General features: G+C 37.6%; 1 protein-coding gene across 3 annotated transcripts in view; it reads right to left on the reverse strand.

Annotated features, from left to right (window-relative positions):
- Window positions 1–23,205, reverse strand: part of ttll7 (tubulin tyrosine ligase-like family, member 7) — a 65,628-nt gene that overhangs the window by 29,678 nt on the left and 12,745 nt on the right. For all 3 annotated transcript variants that reach the window (XM_056735312.1, XM_056735311.1, XM_056735310.1), the window contains 6 exons: window positions 20,594–20,810; window positions 18,840–19,004; window positions 17,556–17,714; window positions 5,901–5,995; window positions 2,487–2,634; window positions 1,668–1,741 (listed from right to left, as the gene is read on the reverse strand). In XM_056735312.1, the coding sequence (XP_056591290.1) occupies window positions 1,668–1,741; window positions 2,487–2,634; window positions 5,901–5,995; window positions 17,556–17,714; window positions 18,840–19,004; window positions 20,594–20,810 (858 nt within the window). The remainder of the gene's footprint in view (window positions 1–1,667; window positions 1,742–2,486; window positions 2,635–5,900; window positions 5,996–17,555; window positions 17,715–18,839; window positions 19,005–20,593; window positions 20,811–23,205) is intronic.

Raw genomic sequence — 23,205 nt, forward strand, 5'->3', positions numbered from 1 at the left:
AATAATCTTGCAAAAGGAAGCGGGCTTTAGTCTTGCACATATGGCGCGTGTTGAAATCCGGGTCTGACCCACAAACCTCAAACGTTTTTCTTAATATTTCAGCATCTTTTGGGGTGTTTCTATTTAGAAAAAAAGCACATGGGCGTTAAATGACCTTTTTAGAAAACGGCTTCCTGTTGGATTTTTCCTCCGAGGGTCTGCAGTTATTGCACCTATTATGGAGTGACGTGTGAAAAATGCAGTGTACGCTTAATGACGTGGTTTCTCTTTTAAGTAGACACACTAGCTTGACTTCCCTAACATAGAGTTAGTGGAGATGTGCAGGTGAAATGAGGTCAAGCCGGGTCTCCGTTGGGTGTCTGGCATGAAATACAATATATGGGTGGTGCAATAAAATACAGGATTTATTTAGCTTCTGAAGCATTTTCCTTCTTTGCAAAACATCAGAAGTCATTAAAGAGTGATTTGATATAAATCTGTGTTCCGATCATCAATCAAATTGATGACATTTGGTCCTTTACGTATTTAGGTTTGTTTTAAAACCTAGTGAGCTGTCTCATTGTATACTGCATACACAGAGTAGGCAGCAACCTTCAAAGACAACATCTTGAATGTTATGGACCCTCACAAGTGGCCAATTTAAGAGGCACTGCAGAGGCAATAGGCTTGTTCGGTTTGATTTGGCACCGCAAGATCCGACAGGCAGATGACATCAAAGTATGGAGAGAGCGGCTCGAAACCAAACTTTTCATAGTTTTTCGAATCTCATTTCGGTACTTTGATGTCATCCGCCAGTCGGATCTTATGGTGCCGCATAAAGTCGAACATGCCTAACAGCTTCAGGTCTCATTGGGTTGTGTGTCACATGGTTAAATCGACTTTAAATTGATTCTGTATATTGACGTGCCACTGTTGTATGTCCATACTATGTCATGTGAAAGTCAACAGAGGTCAAGATTTTCAGGGAATAATTACTTTGTTTTTTAAATTTACATGAAGCTTTTTTTAGCATTGAATTATAAATCAGCATCTACTTTCGTTGTTTGTTTCAAAGACTCGTTCACACCCTGCCTCACATTTTTTGTGTGTGTGCATAAAGAAATAAAACTCCTGTCATCATTTATTGGCCTTCACATGGTTCAAAATCTGTATGACTTTCTTTGTTTTGTTGAACCCAATAGAAGATATTTTGAGAAATGTCTCAGTGGTTTTGCTTCTATACAACGGAAGTCAACGGGGAAAGTGTTTGTAACCTTGGTAAATCTTCTTTTGTGTTCTACGAAAGAAAGAAAATCATGCAGGTTTGAAATGACATGAGCGTGAATAATTAATGAAAGATTTTATATTTTTCTGTTAAATGCCTCTTTCAAAAAAGAAAGGACATACAACAAGTTTGAAACAATATGGTGGCGTGTCAGTGACAAAATATCAAAATGCTCAATTTTGGCGGACCTGTTTCTTTAAAACTATTCCTTCATAACTAGATTGCTGGGTTTTGAAACAGAACATCTGCCGCATGTCTGGGACGCACCAATGTTTTTCTTTCATGTTCCCAACATGTTGTCCTCGCCCCATTTAAGTGTCTCAGTCACGTATCCCAAACCCAGCCAACCCGCAGGTGTAAGCGAGATGTCTTGCAGTACAACAAACGCTAAGAGACCCCCTACCTGTAGTTTCCCAGGTGTTGCTTTTCGTGTTCGTCCCTGGAGACCTGCTTGCGGACTTGGGCCAGTCTTTCTTTCTGAAAGCACAGCACGGGTGAATAAGTGGTGAGAAGAGCAGCAAAGAAATGTGGAAATAAAGCTGCCGCTATCCTGCGGTGCAATTTAGACACCCGAAACCCAATAACAATGTCGACGGATGACTCCTTCCCCACATTACGAGGCACCTTAATGAAGTCTGAGAGTTAGCGGGCGCGAATAACAGCCTCTTCTCGACACTTGTTAATACGGGGGGCCCATTCATAATTCATATAGATTTAACTCCCACCGTAGCATTTTAATACATCAAAAACTATAATTGTGGAAAGGTCAGCTGGTCAATTTGCAGTGGCGCAGCAGGGTGTCTCCTATTATAGTCACTGATCTCTGTTAAATGCTGGTACAGGCATATTCGCTCAGCCCCCAATCGCCCATCCCACGGCTCTTCTTCAGTCGGCTTTGCCCTTTGAAAATACCACCTACCTGGAGTCATCTCACACTCATTCATCTCTTCTTATAATAAAAGTTGATTGAGAGACCAATCAAGGACAGATGCACAAAAGCGTCTTCCAGTGAACTGCCTCTGAAAACACTATTTGGTCGTGCATCTTTATTTCGCAATAAAACTAGAGATGCAAAGGACCACACAATGGACTGTTTAGTAAGTAGTTGGCTAAATGACGTTTTGGCTTTCTTCCCACATGAGCACCTCAGCTCAATTTTTATTCTTTGGTGAACAATCTCCTATGAACTGTATATATTTTTTTACTTAAATACGAGCCGCACCAGTTCCTCTCTCCTACGCTCCAGTAGGTGACGTTGTTTCTCGCATTCAGATGATCCCGCCGTCAGTTTCCTCATAGATCCCTGTCCGTACAGCCGGCGCTGGGCTTCTGCCTTCTGCTGGGCCAGATTCCGCCGTTTATCACTCGCTCTAGATAGAAAAAAGAAAGCGCTCGTGAAACATCACTCAAAGTAGCCTAAACTTCCAGCCTGAATCCTGACGGAGTTTCACACTCCATACATCACTCGGCTTGACAGCTTTCAGCACTTCATGATTTTGTTGGTCACTGGCCCTTTAAATTTGCTGTTGTAAATGGCTACTCAGGGTCAGCGGAGTCGTTTCTTCAATTTCGCACTTTGGGCTGCTTGGTAGCAAGGTAAAATGCGTCCAGTCATTGGTTTCGTGAAAATAAGAAACAAAAGCTGGTTTTGATATGTTGCTGGTTCAATGGAAGATTTGGATCAGCTGAGAAACAGTGAATGTCTGTAGGGACCTACAACAAATTGAATGCAACAAACTGGTTGCAATGAGGGGGGGAACACCGTACCTAAAATGATCAAGTTGGGTCATTTCTCATCACAAAAACAATATAATAATCAATTATAGAAACACAGAAGAAGTTCCTGTTTTACTACACAAACATCTGAACAAAATACAAATTTTACATAAAAAACGGAATATTTGTACTATATGTGATTTAAACTAATAATAATAATAATAATAAATAAATAAAAACTGAAACAGGAAGAGCTTCTGGAACAATGTTTGCGAAGTGGTCTATAGTTTTTCTTTATAAATTCAACTATCCAAATGTTTTATATTTTATACATAACATGTAAAATAAATATTACTTTACTCTAGTTTCAGTATAGACTGGACTGCCGTTAACAGCCGTCTGTGTTTGTTTATCGGTATTTAATTTATGTCAATATTAATTTATATTATTCTTTTATTTTATTATTATAGTTTTAAATAAAGGATTTGTTGAATTTTGACATATGTAAATATTATAAAAAGATATTTTGTTAAATGGGTTGTGTAGTTTTGACGCATTTAGTGGTTGAGCTTGGTATCGCAGTCTAAATTCAAAATATTGGAGGTTTAGCCATATAGGCAGGTTTAGCCAAGTAACGGTTCTTCTCGGTTTCTTTTGCTTGTTATTAAAAATAATCTTCAGGCACTCTATTATTTGTGAAGGGTTAGGGTGTATGTGTGTGTGTGTGTGTGTGTGTACATGTGTATGTGTATATGTGTATGCGCATGTGCAGTAAAGTTTGTTTATGTTGTTGCTTTGAAATGGTCTATAATATATTTTATTTATTTTATTTTATTTTAATATTTTACATTTGAATTATTTATTGTTGAATTTGACGGTTGTAAATAAAAATTATACTTACTGGTAACAAATTCAGCAGTTTGCAGATGTGACCATTTATTTGCTTTGGCTGTAAAATTGTGCTGTGTATTTACTGCAGTGTTAACTCTGATGTATGATGTATATGGCATTCTTTACTTTCACCATTGTACCGCCTAAGCAAAGTAAGATAGCATTCGTGAGACCTGATGTGCTGCTGGTCTGAGTGTGTCTGCTGTTATACTGTAGGACTATTGTAAAGCCACTCTGTATTATATTTAGTACAAAAGGTGAAACTTGGATCTGAAGAGCAAGGCAACAATAATCAATCAGAGGTGACTCTGTGTGCAAACAAATTCAAGCACACACAAACACACAAATACATAGGCAATAACCTCAATGTGCACATACACATATGATACATATATACACAACAAAAAGTAAGCACAGAAACGCATTTAAAGGAATATTCTGCTGTAAATGTACAGTAATACAAAGATCACTTAGACATAATGGATAACACTACACAATAATGTTGTATTTGTTTGCATAAGTTAATGCTTTTGCTAATAACAATGATGAATACTTAATTTATTCTTCTTAGTTCATGTTTATTTCAAGATTTATTAATACTTTTATAATAATTTTTAAATAATAATTATTTTAATATTTTTAGAATAATACATTTTTTCAATCAAACAGTATAAATGTTAACATAAGTAAATGGACAGTGAACTAACATGAACAACTTTAATAACACTAACAAAGATGATTAATGCTGAAACTATATTGTTTATGTGAGCTAATGCATTTACTATTATTAACAAATACAACACTTATGTAAAATTTTACTGAAAAAAAGTATTTTCTGCAAGTAACCTTTTATAAGTATATTAGATCAATGTACATTTTTTTTTATAATAATACACAGATGGCCGATTTCCCAGACATGGATTATCTTTAGGACTAGCCTTTAGTTAAATGAGGACATTTAAGTAGTTTTAACAAACATGATTTACTAAAATCATAACTTGTGTGCATTTTGAGACAACACAAAGGCATGACGTTTTTTAAGATATGTCAGTGTAAGTTGTTTTCAGTTTGGAGGATAGCTCTTAAATTTATTTTAGTCTAGGACTAGTCTAATCCCCGTCCAGGAAACCACCCCAGAATGTTTTGAAATTAAAGCCATGTTTTGTAACATGTAAAATGCTGATCCAACGCTGGTCCAAAACCAACTCAACCAAATTAAAACGTTAAATAAACATCTTTAAGATTTAATTATTTGTGTAAGATTAAAACAAATCAAATAAATAAATAGTTGAGGTGCCTCCAGACCAATGTTTACATCTTGCGCTGGCTCAAAGTTAACTTCCTGTCAACAATTAATTTGTATTTTAAAAAATGATTCAATATTTTAATCATTTTAATATTCATTTTATTAAAACTACTGAACAGCTAGTGATTCTATACAGAGGTCTACCGGAAGTCCAGTTTGGGCCACATAGCATTTGTTGTTGCCACCGAAACCGTCAATATTGTGTGTCTGAATATGAGACTAATAGAACTGTGCAATAGTATTGCTTGTCAAATTTACATTTTTTTACTTACCTAGTAAACCAGTCATCTTTAAAATGATAAAATACAAGATAAAAATAATAAAACTTTCAGGAAAGGACATACTGTACTGTCATAACTAACACACTCCTTAACCCCATCTGAAGACATTATTATGTTTTTATTTTAATGAAAATATTAGGCCGTGTTCACACTTGACTTACTTTTGGAAGCTGCTAGCGTCTATTTTACATTATATTACTATGGAGTAGACCGTGTTTTCAAGTCTAGAGCGCTTTTTTTCATGACAAATTACAAAATGTCTGCAATCTTCCTTAATATTGTTCTTTCAAATCAAACAGTAGCAACAACATGAAGACCCGTCAAAGAGTCTCAAGTACATCTGGAGTGGATCGATACTTTCACAAAGACATTGAAGAGGTTTCTGATGAACTCTTTCTTTTTTTATTGCGAATGGGACTCTGGAGAGAGCGTTCCTGTTTACCTGATGTTGAGCAGTTTCAGGGTGTTGTGCAAAACCCCCTTCTTCACGTCGTAATCGATCTTTTGATCGGTTCCAAAACTTGGAGCACGATTGATCTGCGAATGAAAAAAATGCAAAGATTTTATTTTTAAAGGGTGTATTATTCTCAATTTTTCAATTTCTAAATGAAAACATGAACACTTGAGAGGTTTGAGAAGACACATTGAAAACAGTCTCTGTGTTGCATTACTGAGCTTGGCATCAATAGTCGTGGTTCAGTCTCAAGAACCACAGTTGGCATTGATGTTCAGAACAATAGAACAATGGGATGCGTGTGAAAATGTAAGCGAAAAGCATCCAGCTGACTTCATGAGAGATCTTCCCACCATCTAACTATCCTGTTTGCAATTAAACCCCCATTTTTCTAGCTTGCCATTGGTCAGCACAACACATGACCTTCAACTTACGCATACGTGGTTACGTGACAAAAACATCTGCAGCGGTTCTTTAATTACGTCTGAACGGGACAAAGAATTTTGAGCAAATCTCACAGCGATCAAACAGGCAACAAACCAAACAGTCCATTATGCTGAACTGGCAGTGCAGATGGTGATAGACGCCGCTACTTGATGGGCGTGATTCTCTCTTATCTCGCGTTGGAAATCTATTAAACTGTGGAGGCATGACAGCCGAGTATGATAAGAATCACCAGCAAATTCACTAATATAGTGCGAGTCCTTTCAATACAGAACGTGATGGACATTTCGTATTTCTTCATCGTGGCATATCAGATCGGCTCACTTTGATGCGGTTCGGCTGGTATAATAGTGCACGAGAATCAAATCTTTGCATTGTGCTTTACATTGTTTGAATTTGATCATTTATAACTATTCAGAGTCATTTGAGCAGTTAATTAGAGATAATTGAGCAATAGCATCAGTCTGCCCTGCATTAGTATAATCTGTCGCATTCTTGCCAATACCAGCAAATTCATCAGATGTCAGAGTTCTTTTTTTCCTGAGTGGATGTGAAAAACAGCAGAGGAAACGAGTCCAGCTTGTGATATCTACACAATCACTGTGATATATGGTAATATTCACTCACAACTTCACTGCGTAATGATGCAGTGTTTCTAATGTTGACCAAAATTTCAGCAAGTATATATTTTGCAGTTTGTATGAAGTGACAGCACAAACAAATCAGTTTTTATAATAAAAAGTGAGAGCACTGAGATTGAAAGTAGAGTCATTAAAGCTGCAATCTGTAACTTTGGTTCCTCTGTCACCCTTTCAGTTTGAAAGACAAAATTGCAGATTACTTTGCACACTTATCCTTACCTATTTAAAAACAACTGACATTTCCTACAAAACTTATTTTTTTTTAATTAATACTTATTTTTCAAGGAGCAATGTTGAGATTTTAGTGACATCTAGCGGTGAGGTTGCAAATTGCAACCAACGGCCCACTCCACCCCAGCCTTTCAAAGCACGTTTACGTTTTCACTTCTTTTCTGAAGGAGATAACATATTTATGAAACACTTTCTGTAGAGAAGTTTATCCGTTTATAGGGCTACTGTAAAAACAAGTGAACACGTGGTGTATGTAGATAAAAATGGCTCATTCTATGATAATAAAACATAACCCTTCTTTATCTAAGGTCTTTATAGACCTCTGAACACGTACAGTAGTTATGTATATTATATTGCATTTTTTGTCAATAGATCCTCCAGAAAACTACACAAGGGACCTTTAAGTTACGGATTGCATCTTTAATATGGCTGTAATGAGATGTGATATATGCTATTTATATCGCAAATTAAACATTACAATATGACCTTTAAGTTGAGCTGTGTAAACAAAACTAATGTTTCAATGTTTTGTCATATAGATTTTTGCGCTTTCACTGATTTGAAAAATGTAACTTTCATAATTTTCATTTTCACTTTATATTTTTCAGCGACAGACCTTTATTTTTTTATGAATGAACATACATTGAAACTTAAACAATAAATATTGCCAAGTATGTACAAGAAATGTGTATCAAATCAGGAGAAGCAATTGATCTCCATATTGTGTTGTCACTGTGTATGTTTGTCAAAACGGATTGAAATGTGTATTTACAGTACAATACAGTATTTAATCCATTTCCTGAAAAATAGCTAATTTGGACATCCACGTTTTTGAAAGGACAGCGTAAATGTTTTATCTAACGCAAATAAAACATACTAAATGTAACTTAAAATTCTCATGCTCTATATGCAGTGTTGGGTAAGTTACTCTGAAAAAGTAATTAATTACTAGTTACTCATTACATATTCAATAGTGTAATTAGATTACTGTCCAAATTACTTTGTCCAAAAAGTTTTAGTTACTCATTACTAATTACTTTCTATATCCTACATCAACCTTGATTAGTTAAGTGATTCATGTCTTTTCAAGACATGAAAAGGCTTATTTAATTCATTCAAATAAATAATATTATTAACTGACCAAAGTATTACAAATGTGAGCACAGATTTTAAAGTAAGACTTTGAATTTTGATATCAATTATACTATTTCACACGCATATATTTCACAAAGTATTTAGTTTAAGTACATCAAAAGTAACTGTAATTAAATTACAGAAAACATATGAGTAATCCCTTACTTTACTTTTTTAAGGGAAAAGTAATTAAATTACAGTAACTAATTACTTAGTAACTAGTTACGCCCAACACTGTCTATATCACAATATGACAGTATTATAGAAAAACGAAATCTAACAACTTTTCATCGTTTGGTTGCTACAGTAACACCCATTTTTACCACAATGCTAAACCACCACATTTATCAAATATGGGCATTTGAAAGGATATTCTTTGTAAACGTCCAATATCTCTATAATAATGACTTTTGCATTGTTGACATTTTCTTTAACTCCTATTGAGTTCTTTTATGGTTCTTTAATGTCTGTTTTGGAGCTCACCAGCTGCTGGTCACAATTTATTTGCTTTGTACATAAACATAGCATTCCGCTAAACACATTTTTGTGTTCCACTAAAAAAAACCTCAATCTGATGACAGAATTTGTATTTTTGGGTGAACTGGTTCTTCAACTTAGCGACAGCATTTATCAGCAGGTAAAAATCCTGCTTATTTCGGCACACTGAGGAATTTCTACACCTCAGACAATAATATGCTCTTTTGTATTCCATCCATGACACTCGACAAATAAACACCAGAGGCATTCGCTCACCACTGACAGCTCCGATATGGCAAAAATTGGTTTTGGGTCTGGGTTTGCACATTACTGCGGGTAAGACACACAACATTAGTGTTTCTTTGTCAGCACGGACAAACGGTTAGAGAAAGATGGCAACCACGGAGAGGAATGACAGCAGCCGTAGCTGCCCCTCGCTGGGCTCTTAATAGAGCTGCCCCACTCCGATGTTAATCTCTCTCTCTCTCAGAAAGGTGATGGCGTAAAAGAGAACCGTAATATTTACATCACAACTGAGCGTCGGAGGGGGGGATCGGCGGGAGGGTTGACTGACGGTGGACGAAATCAATGAATGTACCAGCCGTAACCTTAGCAGCGGTAACCGTAGCAGCGCTAGCTGAACCGCCTCACGCTTTCTGAGCTCTCCGGGCCGGGCCACGTCACCCCTCGCTGGGCAGATGCCCTGCAGTTGCCCGTCTCACAAAGCAAAAAAGACGCCTCGTCGAGATCTGCCACGCGGGAGTCCTGCAGATTTAGGATGTCGGACATGTTTTGGATTTCTTCTTAATAATTCAACATCTTTTAAAAATAATCAAACTGACACAAGTGGGTTTTACCAAAGCTCCTCGCAGGATTTTAAATGACACATTTTCATTGTGTTTTACAAAGACTTGTGATGAATTAATGAATCAGCATTCTTGAGTCTAGATGTTTAGTCGTTCGCTTGGTCTGTCTAAACTAGTGTACACCTGAACCTGAAAACCAAGTCATTTCTTTCTCTTAAACCCTGTCTGTCTGCCACTGGTCAGGCAAACAAATAGCCTCGCCTTAAAGCTACGCCATTGGTTGAGCCAATGTTACGTTTCACTTGATGCAAGGACACTTCTGAATATTAAACTGGGATTCGAAAAGCATTTTAACATCAAAAATATTGAACCGTGTGACCTTTAAAACTCAACACACATTGAATCGCATTGAAAACCCAGCTGACTTGTTTTAGTGTCAATGGATGTGCAATTTGTTAGTGAGATTTTGTGTTACAAAACGCATTCAAACCTCTTGGGAATTACTGTGTTATTGACTATTATAGAGTCCAAAAAAAGTCTTTGTGTGAAAACAATGCAACTTTTACCTCAAACTGGTGATGCCTTTATTGTCTTCCAGTAATTTAAAAACACATGGTGAGAAAATATCATTAGTTTTTGCAATGTTGCAACGCATTATTATGCAGCGCAACATGTGCCATCCCATGCATCCAGTACATCAAGTAAAAAACAAACATCATCACGATAAACACAACAGCACAGATTCACATTGCTCTGACTGCTCAGGAACACTGATCCAGGCTTTGCTAATGCAGCAGCTGCGGAAAGAGACGTGCGGATCGCATTTCACGTCCTTATCAATCACTGTTTTGTTCTTTTTTCGCATTCGATTCCAGCAGCGAAACCCAATCAGCGTTTCTATGCCTGTTAAGGGCCGGCCGGCGACCTGACCCCCCTTCCCAGAGACTCCCAAACCCACAGAGTGTCACAGTGCTTAAAATAAACATCCAGATGATTCAAAGATTTCTTTCAGGGCACGCCGTAGCCTCCTCTAAAAGATTCGACTCGGCTTTTTTACTGCAGTCTCACAGAAAAAAGCGACGTAATTTAGTTTTGTTCAGATATAGACAGACAGATGAATGCATCACGGTAATCATTTTTTAATAAACCTGAGGAGAGGAACACAGCAGCTCAACACTGCCATCTAGAGTCTCTCGGCACCGCAACACGACTTTTATGACTTAATTAAGGGCAGAGAAATCGAATTGAGAAGTGTGACGGCAAATGCACGCGGGGAAAATCAAATTAACCCAACAGAGAATGTGATAGATGTGTCTGAGACCACTAGTCAAGATGCTTCTGTTTTGCATTTTTCTAATTTAATACAACTTTTCATCGCAAATTATATTATCAGCATAACAATTTGTGTGAAAAATTAACATGAATTGCAGAATAAATGCACTCGGCTGGCATGCTCTCCACAGGTTTGTTCCAATCAGCATCATATGTGCCCCAATGGAAGCAATGAAATCAGACCAGAAAAAATAGTGTCACATATTCAATGTCACACAATAACAAAAAAAACACAGATTAGATCTCATTAAATCTCAATGATTTCTTCTACACTGTAAAAAGTTGTCTCTAGCGTCTCTCATATTTTTAATATCTAACATAAATCTTACAAATAATTTCCAGTTATAATGTACCTTTTTTATACATTCCAAAAATCTGCGTGTAAATTAGATTTTGAATCTCCGATTTTCAAGGTTGAACCCCATGATAAGGATACATATAGTAAAGCAGATATCTGATATTATGATGCCCGCGTTGCATAATTTATGATCGTCCTGTGAGAAATCTTTGGGAAGTTGGGGGTTTGAAAATTCTGCTTCATGCATAAATTCTTAATGTGCAAAACCAAATTCACTGAGCTGAAAAATAGACGCCTTTCAGTGGGAGAATTTTTTAAATATGTTATAAAATCCCCCCAAAAAATAGTGTTTTTTGGGGGTCTTAAATTTTGATGTTCTGAAACATTTTGGACACATTCATCTTCTCTTAAGCTCTCTCAATATTATGGCATCCCACAATGGGATGGGTGTTAAACTGGTCCAGTAGCCAGGATGCAGGACACCAGTCAGCAGATCCCAACCTCACATCATCTGTTGAGCCAAAGTTGGTATGACAGGCCGGTCGAGACACGCCAAACAAACATCAGTGTTTTAATAATACAGAGCTTTTCAAGCCTTTGAATGTACTGCAGTCTTCTAACATTTTATTCACAATAACCATGATAGGAAAATAACAAACCACTGCTAGAAGAAAGAACGACTCCTCAAAATTGTAATTCTGAGAAAGACAGAGAGGTAGAAAATGAAGCGAGTGAAGAGGTGAGCAGTAAAGATGAGCATGCGTTGGACAGATGAGCTCTTCTGCTTAACCTGCGCTTGGCACACACTTGACAACTGCTCGCTGCTTCACTAATGACTGTCAGAAAACCAACAGCGTCAAGGACAAAACCTCCAACAGAGCTAAACACAAAATCAAGTCAATTTGTTTGTTTTCCTACTTTGTCCTTATCTGCAAATCACGTTCAACCCATGAGACAGAGTGAAAAGAACATGGGTTCAGATCACCGCTGGTCTATTTGTGTAAAAATAGATCTCAACTATGACCAGCATCAGTTTGCCCTTCATAAATTTGCTCTCTTTTTATTTTGTATTCATTATTGATACCTTAGATTTCAAAAATACTATTTTAAATATTATTTGTAAGTCATTTGTGTATAGTATGAGAGAATTGTTAGTTTCAGTTTAGTTTTTGTTTGAGACTTCCAAATCCAGGAATGTGATCTATTGTATTTAAACGGACATGGGCTGTTGTTTTACAATAGAAGAGAGTGTTGTGGTTTGATTTTCATGTTAAAATGTAGTGATAACTGTATTTGCATTACACATTCACACATATTTAGGCTTTTTGGGCAAGTAACGTACCACACTTATTTATGCAATAACTAAAAACACATGATACAGATATAAAACAGTTAAAATGTTTGAAAATACAAATATTCCAGGTGTCCCGAGGTCAAACGATCGATTTATATGATGAACAAAGCGAGTTTACTCGCATTATTGGCATTATTGAGCAGCTTGATGTGTATGTTCATGTGTCGGGTTTTGAATGTTATTCTCAGGGGCTAAGCCCACTATCCTTCAAACCCCCTGCTTTAACTTTCTGTCTTGTCTGTCTTCAAGTTAAATAATATTCGATTCGGCTCAAATTTTCTCAATGTTTCGGCAAATACAGGATACGAAGGATACGTTCCTTAATGTGTGTGTGTGCCTGTGGAGACTTCACAGAAAAGCAGCTCACTAGATTTTGGGATGCATGAAGCTACAGTAACAAATGATTTCAAAGTCAGCCAAACACTCTCTCACTGAACGCCTCTACTCCTCGAATGAGCCTAATCGAGAGACTACTCTCTCTCTCTTTTTCCCTGTGCCGTGCCTTTTCATTATTCGTCACGCCAGCTTAACATCACCAGTGTGTGCAGTTTCTGGAAAAAAAAAAGCAGGTAAGCCCAAGGGGGACGGGGGAGTGATATCAATGTTGCACCACAGCATTTGACTAATGGCTATTCGGGTCCCTCAGGATGGCCCGGTGTGACCCGTGGAATGGCCGAACCTTCCCATCGGCCCCGTGAACGAGTATTGCCCAGATTAACATGTTAATGACGCACTCCGGTGCAGACGTATAGACAATGGTGCCTCTGCGAGTCCGGCGGCCGAGCTAAAGAAAGTGAGGTTTCTCCGGTTTCCATGTTTGTGTCCCTGCTCGTATCGATGACTCGAATGTTTTGAATGCCAATGGATGGGGAATAAAAACCCAAAGAGGAGATAAGATCAGAACAAAAGCTGTCTGACCAGACCTAAAATCCTGCTGCTGTGTGTGTGCGTGTGTGTGTGTGTGTGTGTGTGTGTGTGCGTGTGCGTGTTCGAGTGCATCCGTTAAGTGTTTATTTCGCTGAAGTGTGTGTTTTTAATGCGTTGGTGTTGTAATAATGAGCATCTGAATGTGTTTGTGTGTATTGGGATTGTTTTAACAGTGAGCTTTTTGTGTGTTAAGTGTTCATTTAGCTCGCGTGTTGGCGTTTCAATAATGTGCATTTGAGTGTGTGTTTGTTTAAGCCAAACGCTTTCCTCCAGCATTCAGCTGGGGTTAACTGTGTTAAAACAATGCCTCACATCATTAAAATGACTAAAACACACGTATAATGAGTCATTTAAGCTGTGTGTGTTTATCTATCTGATGTGATTTTAAGATGTGCATATATTTGTGTCTTTTTTTTACATATGTGACCCTGGACAACAAAACCAAGTAGCACGGGAACATTTTTAGCAATTGCCCAAAATACATTATGGGGGGGAAAATTTGCCAAAATCATTAAGATATTAAGTAAAGATCATGTTCTAGGAAGATATTTTATAAATTTCCTACCGTAAATGTATAAAAACTATCTTTTCGTGAGTGGATGGCCTGCTACAGTGCCTCAGATGAACAACTTCAAAGGTGATTTTCTCAATATTTTGCTTTTTATGTACCCTCAGATTCCAGCTTTGTAAACAGTTGTTGTTCCGCCAGATAATGTCCTATCCTACAAAACATATATTAATAGAAAGCTATTTTTTTCAGCTTTCAGATGATCTCAATTTCGAAAAGTGACCTTTAAGACTGGTTTTCTGGTCAAAGGTCACATATGTGTGTTTATGCGTGTGAATTGGTGATGATGTAATGTCCCTGTGTATGCTGGTTAGGTATGTTCTGAAGCAAGGTAGCTGGGTTGAGCTGGTTTAAGCTGGTCTTTACCTGGTTTTGATATGGCCCTGAGCTAGGAGCTAGGTTCTTGGGACCAGTTTAGCACCAACACATCTTAACACACCTTAAGCCAGCTCAAACCATTTGCTCCAAAACATACCTAACCAGTATATGCTGGGTTTTTTTCCAACAAGGGTGTGTTTGAAATTGTGTTTCAGAATCAATTTAAATTGTGTCAGATTTGAGAAAATGTGCAAAAATAAAAAATGACTCTTTTCACTTTTTGAAATGCCGTTGCTTTGCTTCAAATCAGCTCATTTGGTTTGTGTGCAATTTTTCGTAAACCATTTATTTAGATGATTCCCGATATTCGTCTGCCGAAGAAGGAAACAGTCGGCTTTGAAACTTTCACAGGAGAACAGAAAGCAGAAGATCACATCTCCTGCCTCTCTGTCAAATGCTGCAGTGTGGATGTGTGTCTTGACTAATCACTCGAAATCGGAAATAAATGTTCGCTTCGTAAATGTAGCGTGAAAAAGAAACAGCTTTTTTCCCCTCAGTGAGGAGCTTGTGGTATGTTAATTGATGGGAGCTTGTGGCGGGCTGCTAGTAGCACTGAGGGATCATTATCACTGAAGCCGAACGACTGCGTCTACCACCACGCTTTGTGTTTTCCTCCCGAAACCGGCAGAGAGACGTACACGCGGCCGGGTGATGCTGAGGAACCACCGTCATTAAAGACCAGACGTTCCTAAATTCAAAATTCCACCACGACCCCACTTTCAACAGTACAGTAAATAAACAAATACGAAACAGATATTCACTTTGGTGTAGCGACATGTAGGTGCTCACGTGGGAGATGCAGTTTCGAATCTCGCGACATTATCCTCTCTCTATACAAATGAAAAATTCTATAAATCAGTTTCTAAAAAAAGAAATGATTCTGGGGTTTTAACTAAATAGCAGGAAAAATAATCATCCCCGAGCATTCGACATCCCAGAATCAGATCGTAAGTGGGAAGCTGCTGCCAGAAGTTTGGTTTAAAAGATTTAGGTCAGGCTTTACTGCCGCACACAAGTAGGGGCCATCTGCAAAACCTGACATGGAACTTTGTGGGAGCGAACGGTGCGTGTAAGAGCAGCGGCACATCCGCATCCAAACCGTCTTAAGCTTCAGTTCTGACCTACATTTCTGTGTCTGTCACACGACTGAGTGTGTGTCTGTTCTCGCTCTGGCGTGCGGGGAGAGCACACTCAACGTCGCTGAACATCAGACGCTCAATGTGCTATGATTTAAGACTTCATATGTGCATGAACCCCACTTCAGAGTCACATTTATAAGGCAGACACATTGTCCAAGCCAAAAAAAAACGACAAATTTGACATTTATCTTAATGTAAGTCTAAAAAAGGTTCAATTCTAAGAGGCCCAGTCTTTATATTTACAGTATGACAACAGCCTAAGAGCGGAGAATGAACTTTTATAACACGAACAGATTAGATTCTACATTCTGCTTGAATTAAACTCTTGCAAACACAATCTAAATTTTAGAGTTTTTAAGTATTTTAAACATTTTTACACAACATATTTATTTTATTATAATATGTTTTACATTGAAAGCAATACTTCACCTTAAAAATGAAAATTCTGTCATCATTTACTCACCTTGTTGTCATTTTAAACCTGTAAGATTTTCTTTCTTCTGCAAAACAATGTTGCTTACCAAAAACCCTTGGTCCCCATTGACTTCTGATGTATGGACACAAACCCAACCCAAGTCAATGGGTGCCGATTTTCATTTTGAATGTGAACTTTTCCTTTAAAATACAAGAATCCTGTTTGCGCAAGTCATTAAAAAGTATTATTTTATCAGATCAGGTTTAAAAATAAATATTGTAGTGAAATTTCTGTTATATTCGGTTATACTTTTTAGACTTATTTTGGTTAAAAGTGTACACTTTGTACTGTGTTGTGTATATTTGTATATATTTTGTATCATCTGTATATTTTGGATATTAGTTCTATTGTTATATATGTCAATGTACATATCATGCAGACCAAAGACTTTCACCGAACACTACACTTCTGTGTTTTGGTTGTGTGCCAATAAATGAAATTGATGACATGTTTTTAATAAATTCAAAACTTACTTTAATACTGTAATTTATTAAATATATCATATATTTTTGATATTTAATATACAATAATCATATTTTGCGAAAAGAGACGAAATATATATATAAATTATATAATCTAGATATAAACATTATGTTTTAGTGTAATTTTTGTTGAATTTAATAAAACATTTTCTGCATCAGCATGTTTTTAATTAGCCTTCATTAACGTTAATAAACCAAACCCGACCGGGTCAGCTTGAAAACCCTTAACCTTGAGCCCCGGTTTAAGTTCTGAACGGTTCACCAAAAATTGTAGCAGCCACAAGAGATGTTTTTCATTAAGTAATAACCATGAAAAGCACATGGCGGAGTTGCGGAGTCTGAGCAATCATTTTGTGTTTGCAGACTTAAAGGAACGGCTCTGGGACCGACTGGAAAATGTTGTTTAGATGACTGTCATCCAACGTTGCAGACACACATGAAAATAAGAAACAGAACAAAAGAAACGCCGAACCCAAGCATCTCAAGAACCGAGGGGTTTCATCCACACAAACAACTGCCTCTTAAGATCATCTTTCAATGAGACGCACTTGTTCAGCTCCATTAAAAGAACAAAAGGCCTCGAATCCCCAGACATCTTTAGCGAGAGGTGAACGTATCGCATTTCCGCAACATTTAAAAATCAAAGAAAGTGTTCAACTAAAAAGCTCTGTTCCAAATCTCAATGTACCGCCAATCTGGATGGCATGTATAAACATCTCAAACATTATGCAAGACCCAATATTTGCATGTGCTGGGTATTTCTGCACTTAAAATGTATCAATGTGTTGCAATAAGATCAGCAGCAATGCAATAGTTGTGTGCCTTGCTGCCTAAATGTATATAAAAAGTGATTTAAAAAAGGGGGTTTCGTCCCATTAAGACGGCCCTTGTTTTCACAGCGTAGCTTGAGTAATGAGATGAAATGTGATTTTGAAAGGTTGATTGAGTAGAACAGACCTCCAGCAGCCACGGTTTCAGCTTGCGGTCAAGGATGATGTCAAAACCCAGCACCTCAAAGCAGACGCTGGCGCTCCCTGGTGGCTGGCCGGGGCGGCACATGCGGTAGGCGTGGAGAACATGTGGCTCGGCCACTATCAGCGTCTTCACCACCAGCTCCTGCAAACAGATCCACACCGTTTGGTTTGGAAGTACACAGACAACAGATTTTGAGAAACAGACAGTTTTTGGTTGGAGACATTTTGTCTTTTGACCACGACGTCCTAATCAATATTTGGTTATCTTAAAAGTAATTGGCTAAAATGAGTGTGAATGTGACTAAACTGCAAATGATGAAATAATCAAAGATGAAATCATTACAAAACATGTATCAAACATCTCTCAACAATGGCCTCTCAATACATCCCTATAACTCCCACTTTTGTTATTGGCGATATAAACAGATTGATTTCAATAATTTATTTTCATAATCCAATATTTTCTAATCCAACCAATTTTTCTCTCACAAACTCTGCTGATGAGAATAATCCAAACAGTACGTTCAAGAACAATCAATCGCTCAATGTCCCATTGGGGGCCCATATAAGGGACTCATTAACATCCCAACACCCTGAAGAGACATGTTAGGTCAAAGACTGACAGCCTGCCGCAGGAAGTCACGGACACGTCACAGGAAGACAGGAACAGACGGACTATATCAGCGGCTGCACTCTCTTATCACGCGTCTGACAGGCCGGTGGTCTCCTTGCATGATTAAACAGAGGTTGTGTTGAAGTCTGATAGGCAGATAACCGGCCGGCCGTTTGTACAGTGGACCTCGAACGCATGAAGAAATGGGTTAGAACCCAGCACGCGCCCTTCCCGGACAACAGAAGGAGGTGTGTGTGCGTATGCGACACGTGAATGAGAAATTCCCAAAGCTCTGAGCTGCTTTAACATTGAAGAAAAGACTTCAGTATATGAGGAGCGTTTAATATCAAGACCTGTGAGCCAACAAAGGGGCAAATGGATTACAAGCAAGAGGCACGCTGGGTAAACTGCTACTCTTGTGCGTGCACTTGGCCAAGACGTCAGCAAACACCGAAATGAAGAGAGAGAGTGAAGTCTCGTTTTACAAACATGGAAAAATGAGATGGGCGGCGGGAAGAATGAGGAAGCGTAAACAGAAAAAGGAGAAAGATAAGGGCAGAGCTGTCACACCGCTAACAGATTCACTTTGAGAAGGAAAATAAGATCAAATTGTGAGGCTGATGAAAGGAGACGCAACAGAATGCATCAACTCACCGATACGTCTCCCCAGAATTTGGCCACGTCGTAATTGTTGGTTCTGAGGAACTCGGTGAACCAGCCGATGGACCTTTTGCTGCCTTTGTTCACTGTTTCGTCTCGCTCAAAGTTTTCGTTGTGTTTGTTGACCGAGTAGTTGGTCAAGTGCATGTAGAGCTGGTTCTGAAAGAAAGAGCCAACAAACAAAAAGATAAATGTATTTATTTGATGCAACAAAACCAAAACATATGTAAAAAAAACATTTAAAGACAAAAAGAGACATGACGAGACTCTGTGAGGCATACAATGCGTTCACTATGCTGGATTGTTGTATATCTGATGATATATTTGATCATTTTTGACCATTTTGATAATGAAAACATTTTGGATCATTTACACAAATCTTTGTTGGTCCTAGAATTCGTTCTTCTATAAATATATACAGCGATCAGATCAATGTCAAATAAATGAACAGAACACGATATTAAACAAACAAAACAAAATATTCTTATATGTTTAATTTGTTTTATTCATCTTCTCTTGTTCTTTTTTTTAATCACCTCTCCATTGTGATTTAAAAAGCTGTAAAAATGTTGTTTATTACGATGGGATTCAATTTGACGATTAAAATATCAATAAGAGTATTTGTTATTTTTAGATGTGTAGATGATGTACTCTTTCAGAAGATGTCTAACAGCGCCCCCTAATCCAAAACAGTGAAAACATGGAAAGTCTGAAAAACAGCAGCGGAGAAGCGGCTTTAAGGTTTCTGTTTCGACACTAGTCTCAAATTCGATAAGCAGATAAATGAAGTGGTTAAATCATGCTTTTTCCATCTCCGTCATCTAACGAAAGTCAAATCCTGTTTGTCTAAAGAAAACTTTGAGATACTCATTCATTCCATCTATTATGGAACAAAATCAGTCTTCTCTTGAGTTCATACAACTGGTCCAGAATGCAGCCACTAGTCTACTGACTGGGACATGTTAATTTGAGCATATAACCCCTGTTCGGTTTTCGATGCAGTGGCTCCCGGTTAAACTAAGAGTGGATTATAAATCACTTGTTTTAGTGTATAAATCGCTGCACAATCTTTCTCCTGCCTATCTCTCGAGTTGTTGCATCCACCCAACTCAGTGCGGTCTCTTAGGTCTGAACACTTAAAAATGTTGTTGGTCCCAAGGTCTAGATTCTAATTCCGGGATGACCGGGCATTTGCCATCGCGGCCCTATGTTATGGAACAACCTTCCGATTGTGAACATGGCAGCATCTTCTTTGACCAATTTTAAATCCCTGTTGAAGTCGTACTTATTAGATCAAATTGCGACTAGCAAAAACTGTCATGCCTTGCTCTTGTTTCGTTATTTATGTATGTAATGTATTTTAAAAGAGAGTTTTATATATTATAATCTGTTTTTCTGTGTTTTTGTTTTGTTTATTTTGGTATGTACAGCACGTTGGTCAACCTGTGGTTGTTTTGAAATTTGCTATAGAAATAAAATAAACAAACAAACATTTATGTCATAAATGAAGGAAAATCTCATCTCATCACAAGGAGGGAAAAAATACTTTTTTGTTCACTAGAATTTCTTAATTTCATAGTACCCAAACATTCTAGGCACGTGTAGAACAATGCTCTGGGTATACTATTGTAAAGCCATTCTTACATGATTTGTCACATTCAATTTAGTTTAACAATTTATGTTGCGAGTTTTTTTTTGTATAGTTCGACAATTTGCATAGAAACATTTTCACAGTGCTCCTAACTTACCAGGTTGGACTCACTGGGTGCGTGGTACTTCTCCGTACCCATCCGCACCAGGCCGTCGTTGTAGAGGAAGACACGCAGAGGGTCACAGGAAGTGACGAGGATGTAGAATCTCAAGTCAAACTTATAACCCTCCATGAGAAAGGGCTTTTCCAAATATTCCTGCACAATGAAGTGATCCCGGACCGGAAGCTTCTCGCAGTTCCGTACCAGAGATATCCTGCAACAGACAGGTTCTGTTAGCGAACATCCCAAAACTGTTCCTCATATAGAGTATATTTTACAATTAGTTAAGAACTCAAATCTCTGAAGCGTAAGAGAGCGGCTTTATAAAGGTTCTGTCTAAAACGCTGGTTTATGGAGCTTGAATAGGTCCGGGGTAATAGGACCCGACGTCTCGGTCTTTTTCAAGTCATGCCATCATTTATTTCCTTTCATTTTGAGCTTGAGCAGATCTCCAGCACTCTGCCGCTCCAGCATACAGATGACATGCAAGCAAATGCCAAACATGTGAAAAAGTGAAATTTGGATGTTTTACAAACAAAGGGGCCTTAGAAAAACCAGTTTGGATGGTAAAATATACGGCCTTAGGTCTGCGTTGACTTAATTAGTTACATGTTTCTCTTCCTCCGCTTTGCATGTGGCCTCAACGTTTACCTGAGACGCCGTCATTTCCAAAGACCCCCGAGCTGCTGAAGGAGGGCACGGTCATCACAGCTCATTTGTTAGCCGTGTCAGCTGATAAATATGCCAATTGAATTTGTCGGTTTGTTCTTGGTGCAATTAGACGTGGAGGCTCGGCGCTTGCAGAAACACAGCTGAACGCTTTTAGGATTGGTGTGGTTGTACTTTTGGCCTTGAAGACTTTATAGATGAAACTACTCCAAAACACATGTCCAACAGTGCGTATTAAGTATGTGCGATACAATAATAGAAATACAATAATTAAATATATTTAGAAACTGAAAATCTAGTATGCCAGCGAAATAGATCTAAACCGGTTTACTATAGATGACTTTTGAAATATTACAATCTTTTAGTATTAGCGAGCCATTATGCTCAATATTTCCATAATTCTGTATCTTGCAGCCCATGTGTGGATGCTTCACAATCTCATTTCTTTAGTCTGAGAGAGTATTTTGTCTCCATAAAAGGTATAAAATAAAGTCTATGTTTAGCTAAATAAACAAATATTATCACAAGTTTTACACAGTTTCACATTATAGCACAATTTGAAAAAAAAAAAAAATACTCAATGAAGTGATATTTCACTTTATTTTTCTTACATTACACATGTATCTTAATGCATGTCAACTATCTTTACTGACAATGTTGATATACTGTACTAATCATCTATTAAAAGCTATTGCTCTTAAATTCCCTGTTGTCATGGAAACATGGAACAGTAGTAATTTATGTAAAAATTGACATGATAAATCATATTCATAAATTAAAATTAAATGGATTATATTTCTTTTATAATATTAGATTGCAATATATGATTATTTGTAATATTTGTAATGCATTTTAAATGTAATATTTTCTCAATGTTTATATTATTTTTGTAATATTTTAATTTCGATTTACATATTTCAACATTCAAAGTCTATAATCGTAAGGAGGTTTTCATTACAGCATGTAAAAGTTTCCATATAGTTAAAAAATTACCTTAATAAATAAAATGTTTAAAGCTGTTAGTCTTAATAACAATCAGCCTCTGGGAAATAAAGGTGCCTGTAGTTGAAGAAATGCCCTGTTATGAAATACATATGTGACCTCTGATTATTTACAGTTGTTTGTTTCGAACCAGATTGCAACATAATGAACAAAAACAAGGCCGAGGGCCACAGAAAGACCGGCGTAACGTGGAGTCACTCCATTTTCCCTATTAAAATGATTCAAAATGATTTACCGTGATTGAGTCTCATTTCTGCGGGCGTAATAAGTGGCTCCTGAGGGGTCTTCTGAATTTATTGCACCTCGCACTCGTTTTGTTTTCAATAAGAAACGCCACATCTATCACGGCTTATCGTTAAAATGTGTTTTGTTTCATAAATTAGTTACTTTATAATTAAAAATTAAATATTAATTGCCATTTGAATTTGGGTCTCAGTCAAAGGCAGCGCTCAAGCCAACCTTCCTTATCTCGCAGGTAATGACGCTCAGGCTCGCCGTCCGCTGGCTCAGGTGTGTTTGTTTCGCGTCCAGTAGCTTGTGTTGTGTTGTGTCGTACGGGATAATGGGGTTGTTTGAATTGCGTGACATGATTGATGAGGGCTTATGGCAGGTAATCAAAACCCACTTTGGCCGACTGTTTAATTTGGCAGCGCTGGAAATCTCCTCTTTGAGGCCTCCACACTTTTTAACAAGCCTCTGCTTAGACGCAAACAATATTCATTTAGTTTTGGGCCTGAGAAATAAATTACGTAGGAAGATATAACTTAATTTCCTGCGTCACGCTACGCTTTTCAAATTTAATCTCCAGTCTCTCCTCCGCCGAGCAGACGATCTTCTTTCGCTTCTTAAATGCGCCACAATAACTCAACCTTTTGATGACTTCTCATTTTAATAAGTAGTGGCTTTCTATACTGTATAACCAGAGTCACGTTCATTCA

The sequence above is a fragment of the Triplophysa dalaica genome, chromosome 21 (genome assembly GCF_015846415.1).
Source record: "Triplophysa dalaica isolate WHDGS20190420 chromosome 21, ASM1584641v1, whole genome shotgun sequence".
In the NCBI taxonomy this organism is placed as follows: Eukaryota; Metazoa; Chordata; class Actinopteri; order Cypriniformes; family Nemacheilidae; genus Triplophysa; species Triplophysa dalaica.